Below are 19,682 nucleotides of genomic sequence, written 5' to 3'. Positions count from 1 at the left end.
TCATAGGTGACATCTGGAGAAACTGAATAACATTTCTCAAAAATCTTCATTTCTGACATGCCTGTGTGGAATTGTATAAAGTTTCTGGGACGTGAGAGAATCCATCTTGAAGCTTCATTTTCTTTTCCAACTAATGAACTCTTGGACTGAGCCAGAAGCCACAATAGTTTTACAAACAGTTAAATTTCAACACAGCAACTGGCATGCGGGTCCTTTGAAGACAGTCAAGATAGTTAACACATGCTAGAGACAGTTTAGTTTTACAGCAACAACAAAGCAATAGTTATCAGAAGTGGCTCCCCCGGTTAGCACCAAATTAGCCTCTTTTCCCCTTATTTTCTTTATCTGCAACATGTAATTACCCCTTCCTTCTTTTTCATAAAACCCCTTGCTCTCCCTACTGGAGCAGAGCACTTTTCTGGTTTCCGGAACCCGTGCTCCCCGAACTGCAATTCCAAGACCCCCCAAGAAAAGCCTTTGTTCTTTGTCGGTTTCACCACCCCCTGCTATTTCACACCTGCTTGACAGCACAAGTTGCCATTCGAGGCGCTAACGCCCAACGGATGACTCCTCACCACCCCCGTTTCCTTTCTGTCCTCGTGAAAAGAGAATGGAAAAAGTGTATCCCCCCGCCCCATGCTTTCTCAGTTTCCCCAGTCGCCACCTCTGAGAACTGGAAATGTTTAAAGATGGGGAATTTAACTGGAAACCCCGTGTGGCCTGGCCCCTTGCGGCCGGCGCTGCAAGCTGGTCGACCACCACGCGGGCTCCGTCCCGGGGCGGGGACTGGCCCGCCTCCCCGAGCTGGCGGAGCTCCGCGCGCCTCAGTGAGATCCCCCGGGCTTTCCAGCTGAAGCCGGCAGCCGCGCGCGCCCGGGAGCGGCGATGGGGAGGCCGGTGAGCGGGGCCGGGCGTGGAAGGAGGGCGCAGGGGAGGAGGGGGCGCGAGCTCGCGCCGGTGGCCCTGGGGACGGCGAGGGCCGCGGGCGTCCGGCTGCGGCGCGCCCCGGGCTGGTTCGGCGCTGGGCTTGGTGCCGCGATGCTTAACCTCGCGGAGAAGCGGATTTTGCCTCGCGGAGGGTGGTTTCCAGGCCAGTTCTTTGTGCCTGTTGTTCTGGAAGGGTGTTGGGAGACGGAGACGCTTCTCTCGAGATCATCGTCGTCCTCCGAGGGGTACGGGCGGGGAGGCGCGCGCAGGCGGCGGCGGGTCCTCTGGGCAGGCTGGGGTGGGCTCCCCGGCCGCGGCTCGCACGCAGGAAAGCACATGCAATGGTCGCTCTCCTGAGAAAGGGATGGCTGGTGCCGCTCTGGCTCCCTGTTGGCACCCAAAGCTGGGGTGCCGCTGCAGCATTCAGGGCTCACTCCCTGCTGGAGAGCTCGCTCCCTCCTTGATGCACCGGCCTTTCTCCATCCTTCCGTCCTTTGCGTTGGGAGCCAAAAAGGACCAGATGAATCAGGGTTAAACCCCAGGGTATCCAAGAGAGACAGACATTTTGTTTATTCCGAATCTGTTTCCATGGCACAAACAGAATGAGCGGATTTTTATTTACATTGGGAAAATTGAAAAGAATAATAGTAAAAGACTAAATTCCAAATACAAGTAATACCTCAGGGTATCTATTTTTTTCATAAATGGTTTATTGGCAAGACCGCACGGCCAGTCATTTCAGTATCTTAACAAAGGAGAATGGTGGCCTGGGAGCTTGTTTACCCCGCCCGGGTGCTGCAGATCTTCGCAGCCATCCTTCAGCGAGGAGTGTTATGTGATTTTACAAGTAAGGAAACAAGCAGACAGGTTAATTTTCCCAAGTCCATGCGACGACACGTGATGGGAGCGCGATTTGCAGCTAGAAAGTCAGGGGAAAGAGGCATGGACAGGAGCAGTTAGCTGCCCGAGGGAGGCTGTCAGGTTAAGACCAGGTCTCCGGGAACTCTGGCCCTCTTGGCCAGGGGTAGAAGTGGATTGCTCCATTTTCATTTTGTACTCCCTGTATGTGATTTGATTAATGAATTTTTTTTTTTTTTAGTTACCTAACATGTATTGGGATTTACTGTATCTTAGACACTGTATTAAGTGGCTTAAATGCTTACTTCTCATAGTAACCCAATGAAATAACGGTATCTATGTAGTGCTCACTCTTCTGGGGGCAAGTTAGCATGTGCTAACTTGCTTAGTCTTTTTAACAGAGGGGTCGATGCTGTTATTTTTGCCTGTGTTTTGGAGAGGTAAAGTCACTTGCCTGGCTCACACATCTGATATTTGTGTTAACCCCAAGTCATCAGCCAGAAATAATTATGTATATATTTAATAGCAAGGCTTTCCTTCTAATTCCCTTGCCTCAGTCATTGTGTTTTCCTTCTTCAACATTCTTGGCTCCCAGCTCACACACTGTGTTCTGGCGTGCATCGGCTTTCTTATCCTAAAACACAGATTTTCCCTGCGCGAGCCAAGCCAGTCTGCATTCCTCATCATCTTTGCTAGAATCTGGGCTTCCATGTGAGAGAGAGGCATATGATTAAAAAAAAATGGCATGGAATTAGAATGTCAAAGAAGACTTTAGTTTTGGAAGCGAAGGTGTTGATACAGCAAGAACCTAAGCATTTGAGTTTTAAGAGCCTAAACACTGGAAAATCAAGGACATACGTGAGTCCAGATAGGAAGAATGCGGGTGATGGAAGAACCAGCTTTCCTGACCGTAGGGGAAATAAGTTATTTCTAGGCTGGGAGAGCAAAGAGGGACTGACTGAAGTCTATATTTAGACACAAGCTTGTGTTCTGAAAAGGCAGCCTGGTCTCTGATCGCAGTGAGTGGGGAGGGAGTTTGGGAGGATGGTAAATAGAACTTACAGAGAGGTGTTGAAATCCAAGAAGAGAAAATACCTGTTCCTTGCTTTCCTGGGGGGAACTGTGGAAAGAGGCCAGCCTCTTCATGACAAGGGAAGAGTAAAACAGAGATGGATAGACACATGCGAGTCTAGGCAGAGAACTTGTAGAATTTCCCTTTGCCCAACAAAGGGAGAACCCAGGGTCACGGAATCAGGAGAACGAAAGAAAATCGGTGAAGACACTGCCCAAGCACAAGGTTTAGTTGCAAAAACCTATGACCACGATGACTGGAGGGGAACACAGCCATCTGAGAGAATGCGTGGCTAGATGGTTGTAAATAAGGATTAGTAGCCCTGTCCCCTGGCTGGGCTTTGTGTGAGCCTCTAAGAATGGAGATGGAATGCCAGAGATTGGGACAATTGTGAAGTGTGGGAGTGGCAGGGAGTTGAATTGACAGAGATGATGTGATATTGACTGCAATGAAGTCTCTACCTCTACTTGGACTGGCAACATGAAATTCAGGTAAAGAAAAATACAGAGAAACCTACATCGCTTACACATCTCTAGTATAGGAAAAGGTAGGGAAAAGTTACATTTCTTGCCTGTGCCCTTCTGCACACACATGTAGGTCAAGTGAATGGATCCATGGGGCTAGTGTAGAGAGCAGTTAATCTGTCTACATCCCACCGTCTCATTTTATAATAAAATGATACCCAGAATAACATTCAATTAAATGTCACCATGTAAAAATGCCAAGGATTTCTACCCGGACACATGAAAATAAAGCAATTAAGGAAAAAAAAGAACATTACTGTTTTTTTAAAAAAGATTTATTTATTTGAGAGAGAGAGAGAGAGTGTGTGTGTGCCCACAAGCGGGAGGAATGGAGGGAGAGAGGGAGAGAGAGAATCTCACGCATATCCCTCACTGAATGCAGAGCTGGCAGGCGGGGCTCGATCCCAGGACCCTGAGATCAGGACCGAAGCCAAAACCAAGGATGCTTAGTTGACTGCACAGCCTCAGGCGCCCCTAGACATTACTGTTTTTTAAAAGGTGCGATTTATATAAAATTTGCAGAATTTTCAGGGAAATCTACGTCAGCAAACTTCAAGGCAGTCGTATCTTTTTGAAAGTGGTTCCCCCTGAGTTATGTCTTTAACGTTCACAGATGTGGATTATTTGGGAAGTGGATGCTGTCTAACATTTGCAGTCGCTGTGTTTTCTGTGTGTATTTATGGCAGCTTGTTTCCCCTGACCGTCCTACGTCTTTGAGACCTTGCCCTTGACCATGGTGGCTTTGAGAGCAAGGCCTCAAATTGCTAGGGATTGCCACGACGGAGGAGCCGTATTGCTGCTTTTCCCCTCCCCTAGCCTGAGCATGCTCCTTTATTTCTTCCATTTATAGTCTCCGGTTCTGCCTCCGCAAACCCGAAGTCATAGGTGGTTAAGGCTTGAGCCGCCGCGTTCCCTGAGGCAGTCGTGAGACTGAAGCTTCCTTAGCCTTTTGTTCACATGCAAATGCCCATGTCTTTGCTTTGCTTTCTGTCTTCAGGTGTGCAGGACGCGCTTCTGTCGTCTGTCTGCCTACAGACTGATTGGGTTCTTGACAGCAGTGACGCTATGCAGGGCGCAAGGTAAAAAGCTACCCAGTTCCCCTGCATGGGGTGCAGGAGCACGACTTCTGGAGTGAGACATCTGGCCAGTGTTTGTGCTAGAACATTTGTCTGCGTGAATTACTTAAACATGTAATTTGCTTGGAGGAGTGGGAGTGGTTCTTTCTGCTTTCCACATTTTTATTTTCGAAGTAGAAAAAGACTTCGAATATTTAGAAACCGTTTCCATAGATAAAACCAGACATGAAGAAATTCTACGTTAAGGTGTTTTTCACCTATCAAGTCAAATAAATTTTAAATATTATTTAAGTATAATTCCCTGTGTTTATAAAATAGGGAAATGCTTGGGGAGTATGAATGAATATACCCTTTTTAGAAGGTGATCTGGTGGGGCGCCTGGGTAGCGCAGTCGTTAGAGCGTCTGCCTTCGGCTCAGGGCGTGATCCCGGGGTTCTGGGATCGAGTCCCACATCGGGCTCCTCCGCTAGGAGCCTGCTTCTTCCTCTCTCACTTGCCTGCTGTGTTCCCTCTCTCGCTGGCTGTCTCTCTGTCACATAAATAAATAAAATCTTTAAAAAAAAAAAAAGGTGATCTGGTAGCCTTTGAATTGGGCATGCCCCGCTTTTATAGAAAACTACGGAAAATAATGAAATATAGAGTCGCATAAAAGCCTATATAAAACATATGCCTGTGCTGTCCACTTATTCGTTGAGTTTCCTAGTTGTGCCAGGCCTTTCTCCTCTGTTCCATGAGAGGCCACCCCTCACTTCACCCTTGACCTTCTATCATCTTCCATATGCTGTTGCTTTATATCAGCCTTCACAGGTGGAGACAGGGCAAGCTTCCCACCATCCATGGCACAGGTTTTACCAACGGACGAGGGGGAATCTAAACGGAATTCCGTAGAAGCATCTGAGAATTGTAAACTTTCCACCGAATTATTTCTTCCATAGTCAAATAGAAAAATCACCTAAGAAGTTAAAACTCTAGCTCTGGTTCCTTTTCTATTCTGCATTCTAAAAGTAGCAATGTCTTCAAATCGCTGCTCTGCAAAATCTCCCCGAACTTTCAGAAAACCCCGACAGCAGGTATAGCCCCCATACCTTCTCCCGTCTACCAAGAGTACACCGCCCTAAAGCTATCCTTCTGCAATACTTGGGGTTCCAATTTGTGTCTGTTGCTATGCTTATCTTCTCATCCTTGACATTATTGAAGGGCCACGGAGAGGATATTGCTTCTTTTTTTTCTATTTACACTAGCCAACATGTTTTGTATGTTATTCTTTTAAAAAACCCCAGATTTTGGTGTTTTTGATAAAGTCTACATGCTGTCTACCATTTCATTAATTTGTGCTTTTATCTATATTAATTCACTCCTTTTATCTCTTGGGGGGCTGGGATATTTGGATACATGTGTGTATTCATTTTTCAGTCTCTCTTGTTTCCTAATGAAGTTAGGATTAAATATTTTCCTACGAAAAATGGCTTTATCGATTTCTATGGATTTTAATACATTCTATTGTCATTGTCATTTATAGTAGTTGATTATTCTTTCTATGATTTCTGGTGTAATTAGAGTTGAAAGAAGTATGTAAATTTCTCATTTGTTGCATTGTGGACAGTGTTCAAGGTCATGGGGTAAGAGCTTTTTTTGCATCCCAATTTCAAGTTCAGTTTGGAGCAATGTTTGTAAAGATTGTATGTTCTCTTTGGGTAAAAGTTACACACATATAATATATATATAATGATTTATATATAAATATTCACTTTTCAAATCTTCACATCCTTATATTTGACTTTTTGCTTTATCTATATTTTTTAATATATGGAAGTGAAAATTCTGAGGGAACTATAGAAACCTGTCCCATTATTTTTGTGGATTTAATTTTCTTTTCAGGGGCGCCTGGGTGGCACAGCGGTTAAGCGTCTGCTTTCGGCTCAGGGCGTGATCCCGGCGATCTGGGATCGAGCCCCACATCAGGCTCTTCCACTATGAGCCTGCTTCTTCCTCTCCCACTCCCCCTGCTTGTGTTCCCTCTCTCGCTGGATGTCTCTATCCTGTCTCTATCTCTGTCAAATAAATAAATAAAATCTTAAAAAAAAAAAATTTTCTTTTCAATTCTATGGCTTTTTATCTGTTTTCACTTATGTTGTTAGGCACAGAAAGGTTTGTTTGTTTGTTTGTTTGTTTGTTTAAAGATTTATTTTATTTATTTGAAAGAGAGAGAGAGAGAGAACCTGGGGGAAGGGAGGAGGGAGAGGGAGAATCCCAAACAGATTCCCTGCTGAGTGCGGAGCCCGAGGCGGGGCTCAGTTCCATGACCCTGAGCTCATGACCTGAGCCAAAATCAAGAGTTGGATGCTTAACTGACTGAGCCACCCAGGCGTCCCAACATCAAGATTTATAATGAATATATCTTATTTTAGATGGTTCCTTTTATCATTTTGAAAAATACATTTTTGCCCCTTACAATGTTTTTGTCTCCCATTCTTCCTTTCCCCTTCTTATAAGTCTCAACGGTCTGATGCTGAAACATTCCAGGTCTTTGAATTTCTCTTGAATTTTTTCCCCATATCTTTATCCCTTTGTGCCACATTCTGGAAGAATTCCTTGACCTGCTTTTCCTACTTAACTAGTTTACCCTCCAGTGATGTCCGTTCTGCGAAGTCAGCCAAATCATTAAGATTCTGTATCTGTCATTTTCTACAACTCTGATTTCTACTATTTACAATGCCGGCTCGTTTTTACTCTGAAGATACCACATTTGTTCATGGCAAAGAGCTTATTGATTTATGATGTCTTTATTCATTTGGTAGGAGTTCCTGGGTTTGTAGAGTTTATTCTTCTTTCATTGCATCAACGTTCTCAAATGTCTGCCTAGGTTGTTGTTATATTAAGATTTCCCATTGGATCGTCCAGCATAGCACCATGAGGAGCCGGCATTGGAGGGGGAGGAAGTTGCTGTCATGCCTTGTATTCTGCATTGCATTAAGTAAAATTGTGAGAATGCGTAGATCGCTATTTGGTTGTCAAAGACGTCTCGTACTATATAGAAGCCTCCTGAAGCATCGTCCGGTACATTTTTCTACCTTATGTTCCTGTATTCGCTACTGCTTCCTAGAGGCAGACACTGCTGTTGCTGCCCCTTCTCTGTCGGGGGTGTGTGTGGAATGTGTAGGACTGCTACATCTTCTTCGCTTCAAGGGATCGCTCTGCCAATTGTCCATTGGCCCTTTCTTGCTTCTGCACCTCTAGACATGAACACTCTTGGTGATGTTTCTATTCTATCTGGCAGTTTTCATCTCCAACCTCATTCTTACCTACTTTCAGCTTACAGGGATTCTTCGCATAATTTCCGTTGCTGAGAGTTTGCTTGTTTTTTTACTCTGCTACTCTCAAAGATTGAATAAACATATTTGAACTTACAGTTCTCTAGCAACATCAGGGAAGTAGGTAAATGTTTTCTTTGCAATTTTCTCTATCTGTTCTGTGTTTAACTTTGAATTTGCATTTTTTAATCAGAAAAATGTGTATTTTTATGTATTAAATTTTAAAATGTAAATGTTCTTTCATGATTCCATGATAAAAGTGGTGACCCAAAATGAAAAAATGCCGCTGAACACACCTGCTTCCTTAAGATGCTCTCTGCAAAGTTCCGAGGAAGTCTTGATTGTGACGTGGCAGAAGGTCAAGCCCGTTAGCCCAGAAAACATGGTCACCTTCAGCAAGAACCATGGGGTTGTGGTCCAGCCTGCCTACAAGGACAAGATAAATATCACCCAGCTGGAACTCAAGAACTCAACCATTACCTTCTGGAACACCACCCTGGAGGATGAAGGGTGTTACAAGTGCCTCTTCAATACTTTTGGTTCTGGGAAGATCTCAGGAACAGCCTGCCTCACCCTCTCTGGTGAGAATCTCTGAGACTATATTGTCTCTGGCTAGAAATGTTATTTTCAAGAATGTTTGGAACATGGTGGTAGTGCCTAGTTTTTCAGGATCTTAACCTCAGAAAGGTTCATGAGAAGATACTTAGCCCCTCGTGTCTATTATAACAGTGGTTATGGCTATTTGGAAAGTTCATGGGGCTACCTTGAATCTCTGCCTGGAGTTATCTTTGCTCTGAGGAATGGTGCTGTCAGCAAGAGTAAATGAAGGACCATGGTGAGGATAACGGGTTCTTCACAAGTAGTGATATGGTTCAGACCTGGCTTTGCCTTTAGCAGTCATGTGACCCTGGGAGTGTCCCGTCTACTCTCTGAACCAGAGTTTATTTATCTGCACAGTAAGTATGAAATCGATCATCTGTAGGGTCTCTAACAGCTTTAACTTTTTGGATCTAAAGACAAAGCCAGATCGGCCTACCCGGAGCCAGTTATGGCGGTCCCTTTCAACACAGTTCTCTCGGGATTGATAAGGGGACATACCTCAGAGGCTCTTCATACCTGATGTCAACTAGGTATTTAACTGGATAATAAACATTCTTTTACAATCCGAGCGGCTTAGTTTGACAAGATTCTTTTCCTTTTAACTGACACATAGCTGACATCAGGAATTGAGAAGTGAGACTAAGGGGTAACTTTGGAGCATGGCACACTTAGTGGTAGTTTTAGAGAAAATTCAGAGAAAAAAAAAGAAATTTAGACAGGGTTATCTGGAATGTTAAAGTGAGAGTTTAAGCACACCAAGAATACTGGGCATGGGGTAAGGGGAGGATCAGTAAATGGGAGTGCAAGCGAGGTGTGGCCACAGCCAAAAAAAAAAAAGGTTGCTTTCACTTATTTTGCCTATGAGGAGTTGTCTCTGCAAAATCTTCTGTCAGGTTTTCTTCTTGACTCTATTTCTTTTGTTTTCTTTGTCTCTTTGTCTCCCTTTTTTCCTCTTCCTCCTCCCTCCAATCTTCCCTCCTTCTTTACTCTCCTTTTTTCTCCTTCCTTCCTTCCTTCCCTCCTTCCTTCCTTCCCTTCTTCCTTCCTTCCTTCCTTCCTTCCTCCTACCTCCTCTCTTTTCTTCTTTTTTCTTCTTGTTTCATGTTTTTCTCATTTCTGTTACTTTTTTTCTTCTTTAGTCTTCCTTTTTTTCTCATCTTTCTCTTTTCTACCCTCCTTTACTCATAAACGTTTGTATTATTTTTTACCTGGAAACCAGACTCCCCTGAGTCTTCTGGTTAGTAACCCTGTTCTTTTCCACACCGATCCTTTCCAGCCACACCTTATAGCTTCCATCTATAGCTTCGATACACCAGAGAACCCTGCCACCCAGTCTCACCATGTCAACCATACTCCTCTTCCTTCTCTTTCATCTGTCTTCCCCTAGTGCCCCTTGACTTTAATAATCTGGGTATTCTTTGGAAGAAACCACAGCCCTCTGGCCCCATTTCCTCCTCCCACTGCCACCCACCCACCTCCTGAACCTCTAAACACAGACCAGGCTTTCCTTTAGCTACTGCCCTTTAATTATCTCGTAGGATCCAGGGCAACCACAGGAAAGCCAGCCTGTGTTTGCTCAGCAGAGATAAACTGCACATTGAAAGTACACAATGACAATGAATTCATTGGTCAAGGGACTTTTGAAAGGGAACAGCGTTACAGCTAGACTTAAAATAATGGGCTTTTCTCGTAACTAGTTATTTTCTCTTAATTCCGTCAGGTGATCTCCAAGGTCCTCTCAGCTGTCATTCTGTGATTTTCTGGTTATCAGCAGTGAATTTCTAATTTACATTCTCTGTGGATATTCCAAGCAGGGACTTTCCAAGTCTCCTCCATGCGTCTCATTCCCTGGTCCAGCTCCAAGCTGAGAAAGGCCATCTCTCAGCAGCAGCCCCTCTGTGGGTTGTCTGGTCTGAAACCGCCCTGGGCTTCTGAGAAGGGCAGCCTACTGCTATGGCAGTGCTGACGGGTGACCGTTGTCAGACTATGAGCGGGACACCTAGAAGAAGCCAGAGATGCTGCCTTGCCCCTGGAAAAGGAGAACAGAATAATTAGGCTCTGGACTATTGGGAAAGAAGACCTCCCATGTCCATTCAGCTAATCTCCCTGCAGACAAACTACAGAGAGGATTTTCTTGTTGCAGGGCTGTCCTGGCCACTTTCCCTGCCGCCAGCCAGAGGATTAGACACAGGAAGAAGTGAGGAGCCCCGGTTTGGGTTGCATGGGCCACCTCATCCCCTGAGCCCCCAGTGTCTTCCTGTAAAGATCTTCCTTCATCCTCTGAGGAGAATGTGGTACTTAACTGATGGCCGACCATCATTTTTTTGTCCCAGTACAGCCCACAGTGTTCCTTCACTATAAATTCTTCGAAGACCACCTAAATATCACTTGCTCTGCCAATGCCCGCCCAGCCCCTGTGATCTTCTGGAAGGTGTCTGGGTCAGGGATTGAAAACAGTACTGAGGTTCTCTCGCACCCCAATGGGACCACGTCTGTCACGAGCATCCTCCAGGTCAAAGACCCCAAGAGTCAGGTGGGGAAGGAGGTCGTCTGCCAGGTACTGCACCTGGGGAAGGTGACCAGCATTGCACAGACTGTGGATAAAGGTAAGAGAAGGCTGTGGTTGCCTCTGTGTACACGCAGCTGCCAAGTGTCCCGTAGGGCGTCTTGGCCTGTCAGCCAAGGAGCCGATGGGGAGACAATGGAGTAAGTGGGGAAAGAAAGGCAGAGTTGAGGAAACCAGTAAAGCCAGTTTTACTGTCGTAACTGTGGTATGTTGCTCACGTCCCAGATGCTTTTGCCGAGATCCATCCACGCCGCTGACCTTTCCTGAGTGTCTGTTGTGTGCCGGGCTTTGGGACCGAAGTGCGACGGTGAGCAAGGCTCAGTCCCTGTGCTCAGAAAGCTCCGGTTCTACGGGGGCTACCCAAGGGGCAGTTATAGAACTGCGTGCGAAATGCTTCAGGAAGAAAGCTTACTGAGGACTGAGGGTGGGGAGGATTGAGGGTAGGGAGGAGAGGATCGGCTCAGACTGGAGGGATCAGGAAGATTTCCTGGGAAAAGTGACATCTGTGAGGAAGGCTTTGACTCATCTACACTGTGGAAGAGGGGCCACAGAGCCTTGAAGAAAGGGGCCGATCTGAGGAGGTTTTCCTCACCCCTTTGCAACAAATTGCCTCCTGAGCAAGACCCCTTTGCGTTCTTGTGTTTCTCTCTAAGCTGCTAGCTCTGGGCCTCAGGGACACGAGAAGTGAGGCTTGTGGGTGGGAGAATCGAGGGAGGGGCAGTTTTAGGCAAGATGCTTTGGGAATAGCCATGGTTTTCTTTCTCTGGATGAGACTTTCACTAATAAACTTCCTACAAAGGTACTGATGCTTTTTTTTCAGGGAGCATTTTAAGCACTAAAGCCTGGAAAAACTTTCCCCTGTATGGTGGCCTCTAGGGAACATTTCCTGTAGTCATTTTTGGGGTTCTCAAAAAAAAAGACTCGAAAAAAATCCAAAAGCCAACATGTAGGTGAATTTGGGCAAAAGATTTGCGGTGTTAGATCTGGACACTTGTGAAGAGATCCTATTTTCAGCCAAGGCAGAGGGTAAATTTCCCTGAGAAGCAAGACCCTGAAAGGAACACGTGTCTGCGTCCCAGACTGCAAGATCGACTTACATTGTTCGTAACATTTATGCACCATTTAGATAACATTCGTTTACTCCGCGCACGTTTCCTGAAAGTCTTCCATGCTTCAAGCATTTATCAAGCCCTGGAACCATGGAAGTTCGACACATCTCTGTCTGAGGGGCTCAGCTGAATTATGACATGACAAATCCCGTTAGAGAAGTGTGAGGAGGATGCTGGGAACCCCGAGTCAGGAGGATGCTGGGAACCCCGAGTCAGGAGGATGCTGGGAACCCCGAGTCAGGAAGCTCTTGCCCTGCCGTAGGATTGCGGAGCGACAGGGAGGAGCCGCTTTTACCGACCGCGGGAAAGAGGATTAATAACAAAGACAGAGATTAGAAGAAGTACAATAAAAACATAGAGATGAGTTACTGCTGGGCTTGGAATCATGAAATTCAGGATTTTTCCCTTTATTTTTCTCTGTATCTTCCACAGCTTCCTCAGTAAATATATTACTTTAATGGGCTGTGTGGCAAAGACTCCGTGCTTTGGAGGCAAACTGACCTCCGAGCAAGCCTTGGTTCCGCCCCTTACTACCCTGATTTGGGGTCTACTTAGCTTCTTTGAGCCTCAGTTTTTTGTTCTGTTGTTTTTGTTGTTGTTTTTATATGAGAGATGATGATAATAATACCTAACTCTTCGGCTGTTTTGAGGATTAAATGAAGTAACGCATTCAAAGCTCTTATGAGATAGTAACCACAGAAAACACGTGGTTAGATTATTAACTAAATGTTATTGAAACAAAACCAAACCATGAATGGAGACCTCAATAGGTATGTATTTGAGGATAATTTTCATTGAAAGCTCCACTCTAGGAAAAACTCATCACGATTGCTTTATCACTTTTTGCCTCAACAGTTTCTGCTTATGACTTTGTTTCTCCTTTTTCCCCCTCCACCATCTACAGGCTTTTGGTTTTCAGTTCCGCTCTTGTTAAGCATTGTTTCCTTGGTCATTCTTCTGGTCTTAATCTCAATCTTACTATACTGGAAACGTCATCGGAACCAAGACCGAGGTAAGTTATCACAGGAAGTACAAAGAAGGAAACAAATGATTTTTTTAATAGCACCTCCGGGAGCACAGGAAGATAGAAATAAGGGATGGCAACAATGTGTGTGCTTGTTGTTGGCTGGTGTTTTGGAACACCTTGGGGGTCATTTTCTGGCAGTTGGACATTAAACTAGATGTTTCTGCTTTTCATTTGCTAAGATCATTTAATGGCTAATTATTTGAAAGTTGAGAGAGTAAGGGTTGATGAGAGGAAATGTGGAAAATGTTTATCCGATCACTGTGGAGTCCGCTGATGGCAACACCAGAGAAAGAAGTCTTAGCACCCACACTGTGTCCCTCTACCCATTAACGAGAAGGACAGTCTCTTTTCCTTTTACAGCGCTCCCCGGGCCAGCTACTCCATGTAAGAGACTCTGAGATTGCCCAGTATACTCACTAATTAAATAGTGTTTTCTGTGTTATACTCTGTGTCTCAACCACTATAGACAGAGTATAGGTGACCCATACTTAGAACTATGTCATGTCATTCTCTCCTTATAGACTATAAATTTTTCTCTGTCCCTACAACATCTATTACCGTGTCTTATGTATATTAAGTGCTCAATAAACTTTCATTAAGACAGTGAATGAATCTTGGATGGATGGTTGGATGGATGGATGGATGGATGGATTTTCAAAGTGATGTTTTCAATTCCCTTCTTTCTGTAATTTCAGTACCTCGTAGATGCTGAGTCTAAAACCTTGGGAGAAAACTATAAAATGAGACGCTATAAAACAAGAACAGTCAGCTAGAGAGAGAGAATTGAATTTTTTTGTTTTCGGAAGGCCGTGCATAATTTATTAAAGTTAATACAAAGCTTCAGCTTATGGTGTGTGCGATGGGGATTTCCCAGGATGAAAGGCTGATATGGGAGTTTTTTCCATCTCAGATGACTGAAAGATAGGGAAGGAAAAAACTGTTGGTTTTTTAAAGTTAAATCATAAGCTATCTTTCATGTTCTAGGTTTCTCGAACACTTAATTTTGCATAAGCCTTATATAAACACCACATTAATTCTTGTGATTTTATAAGAAAAGTGACAAATCATCAGTGTCAATGACCCCTTTGAAAAAGTAGATAAAAGTATTTGTCCTGTGGGAAGAGGAGATTACCAATCAGATCGTGTTGCTGCATATAAACATAAGCCCATAGAATTCATGAGTGCTCTGCAGAGCGTTCACACGCAGAAGGCTGTTTGATTCACTTCGTCCAAACATTTCATTCTTTCCATTAGGCCTTGAAGCCAGGGAGGGAAACGACTTCCTTCCCTAAGGTCACACAGCTAGTTAACAACAGGCTTAGGACTAGAACCCTGGTTTTGGTCTGCTGACCTCTGCCAGAATGTTCTTCCAGCTATCATGCTCTCAGTCCTGCTTGAAAGGAACTATTGGGTTGCATGTATTTTAGTCCTTGCTTGCTGTCAGTGCTATATTCGTTTAGAAAGTGTGAGGAAAGAAGTATGAAGTGTTCAAATTCATCTTAAAAAGTCCCTGTTCGACAAGAATCTTATAATACAATCTATTCAAGCCCAAGGTAAATTCCACTAGAATGGGGCATTTGCAAAATAATTGTCCTTTGTTCATTAAGTAAGTCTTGGGTTTTCTGAGAAACATCATTGTTCAGTGTCCTTTCCAGCTCCTGAAGCAAAGGGAGTCAGTTTATCTTTGTTTCCAGGCTTTACTCATTTATAAAAATAAACACCTGAACCTGTTTAGAATCTTGCAAGCCCTGGGATTGCCATTTACCGACAATGTCTTCTTGACGTACGGCCAAATGAGTTAATTACATTGAATGTTCAGCGGCATAGTTTGGGTGACTGAATTTTTTGCTGGTTTCAAATATTTTTAACAGCCAGATCCCTTGGTCCCATTTACTTAAATAACTAGTAAAACTCAGTGTCGATTATGCTGGAGACTTAAACACTCAAGACCAAAACTGAAGTTACACAAAAAGTTGGGAGAAATGGAAGAAAACCATAGAAGATGTTGACAATTTAAATTTCTTTAACAAATTCTGATTATCAATTTGTGACGAAAGTGAAAGGACCTACTACATTTGCTTCCTATCTGTCCTTACCCGTACTTTGGGTTTTCTTTTTTTCTTCTCGTTTTCTTTCCCTTATCTCCTGAACACCTAAAACTTTTGGATGGGCAGGAAAACATGATCAGTCAAAAATAATACCAACTGTCTGTACCTAGTGACTGGAACAATGATGATGTGTTTGGAAAGAAGGAAGTGAAGAGGGGGGACCGAATGTGTGTGTGTGTGTGTGTGTGTGTGCGCGCGTGTGCTTGTGTTCAAAGTTCATGGAGAGAGAAAAAGGAGAGGAGGGATGAATTAATTCTTGAACTCACTGAATGTGAGTAGAAAAGAATCCTCTCCAGGAAGCCTCTCAGTGGTAAAACAGATCTAGTTAAGTACGGTTCGACCCTTAAATAAATAAGGACAGAAACAACAAAGTCTATTTTTAGATCAAAACCACTTATTCTTTGCTCACAAAAGCACAAGCAAATGCATAGTTTTGGGATAGAGGAGTGAGCTCTAATAATAATGTTATTTTTGTAGAAAAAGTAGAGTCTCTCTTTCTTGTGATTCTGTTTAAAACCAGAGAGAATGGTGGTGTTCTTTTCCCCATTAAAGGCACACTCTGGAGGAAGGTATGATGACTTAGAGGCAATTTCTCTTTGTAGCATTCCTGATGGGATCGTTGTAGTGACTTCCCATGAGACTGCAACAGTAAGATAATAGGTTGATATGTTTTTAAAGAACATCCTCTTTTCTTTCTCTTTCGTGAATCCAGCACTTTATTACTAAAATAGAAAGTGAAAAAATAAAATAAAATTTCCTAGGGAAATTTTCCGCCATTCTATAATAGTTCTTGTTATTAAAACACAGTTGATGTCATAAATTTGCCCCTTCCATCTCTACTACAATGAAATTAAATTTGGGGTGGAGAATAGCCTTTTATTTCTCATTAGTCAACCCACCAATGATCACATGCTTCTCAGAAACTAACCTCACTTTGGGGCAGATCTTAATAGACAGCTGATCACCTCAGTTTTTGAAATTTTTATTTTGAGTACAAGTTTTCTTTTGTTTGATTGAGTCAAGGCAGAATTGGCAAACAATAGAAAATTTAGACATTCGTATGAAATGCATTATGCCAAATTTCACTTCTTCTTCAAGTGTCTAGCCCTTTCATAGCAAAGTGGGTTTTTTTTCCCTTGCTCACATTATCTGTATAATTACCCTGAATTCTTTCACTTCACTTCATAATAATGTAACCTGTAAGTGGGCTCTTTCAGTGATAATGGCAGTATTAATAAAACACTATGCCGTGGGTGGAATCATGCCATTTTCTCTGTTTTAAGTTTAGTACTATATCAAATAACAAAAGTGCCCGATAAACAATTTATGATGGTAAAATTGGTGACTAGTTAGAAGGACAATACAAAGAGTATTTGTTCCTAAAATAATACGAATCTTTGCTTCGCATGATTGTACTTATGTCTCCCTGAGGCAGGCTGGATGGGTGGTGTCCAGCACCCCTACCACAGTTTCCTCATAGCTCCAAGCAGAAGAAATGGGGTGTTTTATTGAGAAAAGTGTGGGGCAACCTTTATTGAACTGCTTAGGTAAAAACTGCTGGGAGAAATCTTGCATTCCAACATATTTTTCTACAAGAGTTTACCCTTGAATGGGGGCAGATGCCATCCGTCATCTCAGAATGTCATGACCGGATGACAGAGTCACTCGCTAGCAGAACCTTAAGCCTGGGCATTCTTGCTTGAGCTGTTCTGTGTCTTTTACCACAGATATCAGATACTGGAATTTTGGCAGGTTTAAAACATTACGGTTTCTAAGAATTACTTAAGGTTACACAGAGAATGAGAGGTAGCACCAAGATAAGATCCCAGGTCTTTGACTTCACTGACTCCGTGCCTTGTGGGGAGGTCCACATCCCTTCAGAATAGGTGCTAGGAATCTGGTAGCCCTGGAAAGGCCCTCCATGGGTCTACTTTGTGACCATCCCCAGCCCAATGTCCAGCGAGTTAGTATCCACAGGAAACAAAGCTCAAGGTCTTATAAATAAAATACATGTAGATTATTTGGAATTCTTTGACTTTAAAAAAATTTTTTTTTTTATTTGTAGTCCTAAGTGATTCTGCAAAACATTATTTCCTAGAATTACCTATGTCCCTTGGAAAAAGTCACGGTCTCCCTACATCGCATTGGGTCAGGAATGTCCTAATCTTTGCCAATGAAATATCCACCGGTGTATTCTATGCTTACTGACCCTTCTGTTATGTATCTTCTTCAAATGTGTTAGGATAGACATTATAAATGTTTGAAGTTAATATCTTGATCTTTCTTTTATCCAGAGCCCTAGAGGAATCACACAGAACCCTGAAAAGTTACGCCCTGGTCTACTTGAATCTGACTCAGGAGGAAGGCGGGAGGAAAAGAATAATTCTCTGAGGGACCTAAAGAGCAGAAGAGGTAGGGATAAAAGACCTAAGAATTTCAAGATTTCCTACTGCCATCTAAGCTACCCCGTGCTTGTGGGGGTTCCAAAAGGAAGTCGTTTTACCTCTCAAGTCTGTTGTAGGACTTGATTTTATGAAGCAATGCAGTGCTGCGCTGTTGAAAGGAGGCTGGACTTTGACTCAGTAGCCACGACTCAGAGGCTGACTCTGGCTCCACCTGAGGCCGTCTGTTCATCACTTATCTCAATGAGCATCCACACCTGCATCCAGAAAATTAGGACGTTGGACCAGATAGTTTGCCATTCTGCCCTGAAAACTGATGTAATTCCAGGGAAAAAAGGAATCAAGAAATGAAAAAGAGAAAGAGAACACGGGAAGGTGTTAAGGACCAAAGAACTTTTCTAAGACTACCTTTTACCTTTCTGTTGCTGTTCCATCTCTTCTTCCATATTGTTCTTAGGTCCACGAGTCTGTTTCCTCCTCATGTGGTGGTGGCAGTCCACTACCTGCTGACTGGTTTGTTAGTAACTGGTCTTTCTCGAACCCTTGGTTTCGCTGCTGTTCTTTATGTCCTTCTGTGACTTAACGTTTACCACAATGAATATGGGACTGAATTCATTGCAAAATAACACTGACAACCGTAACTTTACTTATCTACTTGTGTAGAAGAATAAATATTGTTAGCCCAGCAGCTCACATTTTAAAAAAGCATTTCCTGTCCCATTTGACTTATAATAAGATCCAGTCCTATATCAGTCATTGTGAACTCACAAGAAGATATATGATACAATAAAAACAGGCATTTAGGAAGTTTCCTGAATAACAGTCAATCAATTCAAATGTTTTTCCCTCCTGGCTTCTTTTCCCATGAGTTAACTTCTCATAATAGCAGAGAAGGTATGAATGGGTTTACAAATCCCTTTGTTCTAAATATAGTGTTCTAACTAGTGGAACAATTTTGAACTCTTAATAATCACAAGACCAAATTAGTGACTTTTTCAGTGTCTTTTGCTTTCTGATCTCTACTCAGTGACCCAGGAACTAAAGCTTAAGTTGTTTTCACTGTTGAATTGGATATTTGTATATTTAGTAAGCTTTTCATGTTATTTAATTCTGTATTATTTCTTATATTTGTATTAAGATACTGAATGATTAAAAGTGTCAAATCTAAATATTTGGCGCATGACACTCTTTGGGGAAATGTGGGCATTAATGATAATCTTTAGATTTTCCCTCTGTGTGTGAAACCCTCCTCTCCCCTCTATCTCTCACCCACTAAAAGATGCCACGAACGTTTCTGATTATCACAAAGTCACAAATCAGATATCCCTGATCTGGGCAGTGGGAGCTCTGTCAAGTTGGTGACTGGGTCCTTTGGACGTGACCTGGTCAATTTGGGAGCACTTCCTTGTATATGCTCTTTTGATTTTGCTTTTAGATACCAACCTTTGCAAACTGATTAGCTTACTACAGTTTTGAATTTAATCAGAGCTACCGCCCTGCCTGGAATCTCAACTGCCAGATCAGGCAGGATAACTAAAGCAGCAGTTCTCAAAAATTTAGAACATGCTTAAAAACATTATTGAGGACCCCAAAGAGCTTTCTTATAAAGAGAAGTGTTTGCTGATATTTACCACATTTGAAATAAAAGCTTTAAATTTTAAAAAACAAAAATATACAAGCATGCATTCTATTAGCCATCATGGTGATGTCAACATTACACATCGTGTAGTTTCTGGGAAGTTCCACATCACGCTTGAGAGAGAATGAGCGTGAAAAAGGCAAATGATGTATTGGTGTGATGATGACAATAGTTTTGACTTTTGCAGATCCCCTGAAACAGTCTCAGGGACAATCTTAAAGACTGGTCATTTAAAGTGTATGCAGAAAAGGAGACCACAGTAAGAGAAGATTTCCTGAGTCTTTCCCAAAGAAACTCCTTACAAAACAAATATCTTTACAATGCCTAAGCATTCCATTATGTCATCATAACTTAGTGCAGAGAGCCCTAGGACGAATCCTTCTTCATCACTAATCCAGGCGTAGCTCGGAGATATTGTGGGTTTGGTTCCAGACCTCTGCAAAAAAGCAAATATCACAATAAA

General features: G+C 43.0%; 2 protein-coding genes across 4 annotated transcripts in view; both read left to right on the top strand.

Moving 5' to 3' along the window:
- Nucleotides 1-400, top strand: part of LOC113251245 (OX-2 membrane glycoprotein) — a 30,721-nt gene extending 30,321 nt beyond the window's left edge. Inside the window, exon 6 of the mRNA XM_044381958.3 lies at nt 7-400. Coding sequence (XP_044237893.1) covers nt 7-10 — 4 coding nt within the window. The 3' untranslated portion in view covers nt 11-400. The remainder of the gene's footprint in view (nt 1-6) is intronic.
- A 105-nt stretch (nt 401-505) lies between these two features.
- Nucleotides 506-18,749, top strand: CD200 (CD200 molecule). Of its 3 annotated transcripts, XM_026493123.4 has the most exons (6): nt 506-897; nt 4,379-4,460; nt 8,029-8,349; nt 10,702-10,974; nt 12,948-13,055; nt 17,473-18,749. In XM_026493123.4, exons 1-6 carry the CDS (start codon nt 886-888, stop codon nt 17,478-17,480), a joined length of 804 nt encoding a protein of 267 aa, XP_026348908.3. In that variant the 5' UTR covers nt 506-885; the 3' UTR covers nt 17,481-18,749. The 3 variants fall into 3 exon arrangements, with proteins under 3 accessions (XP_026348908.3, XP_026348919.3, XP_026348928.3); XM_026493134.4 differs by lacking the exon at nt 4,379-4,460; XM_026493143.4 differs by lacking the exons at nt 506-897; nt 4,379-4,460 and having other exon boundaries at nt 8,027-8,349; nt 10,707-10,974.
- Nucleotides 18,750-19,682: the final 933 nt, after the last annotated feature.

This window comes from Ursus arctos, unplaced genomic scaffold (assembly GCF_023065955.2).
Source record: "Ursus arctos isolate Adak ecotype North America unplaced genomic scaffold, UrsArc2.0 scaffold_4, whole genome shotgun sequence".
Lineage (NCBI taxonomy): Eukaryota > Metazoa > Chordata > Mammalia > Carnivora > Ursidae > Ursus > Ursus arctos.
This window is presented reverse-complemented; position numbering and strand designations above follow the sequence as displayed.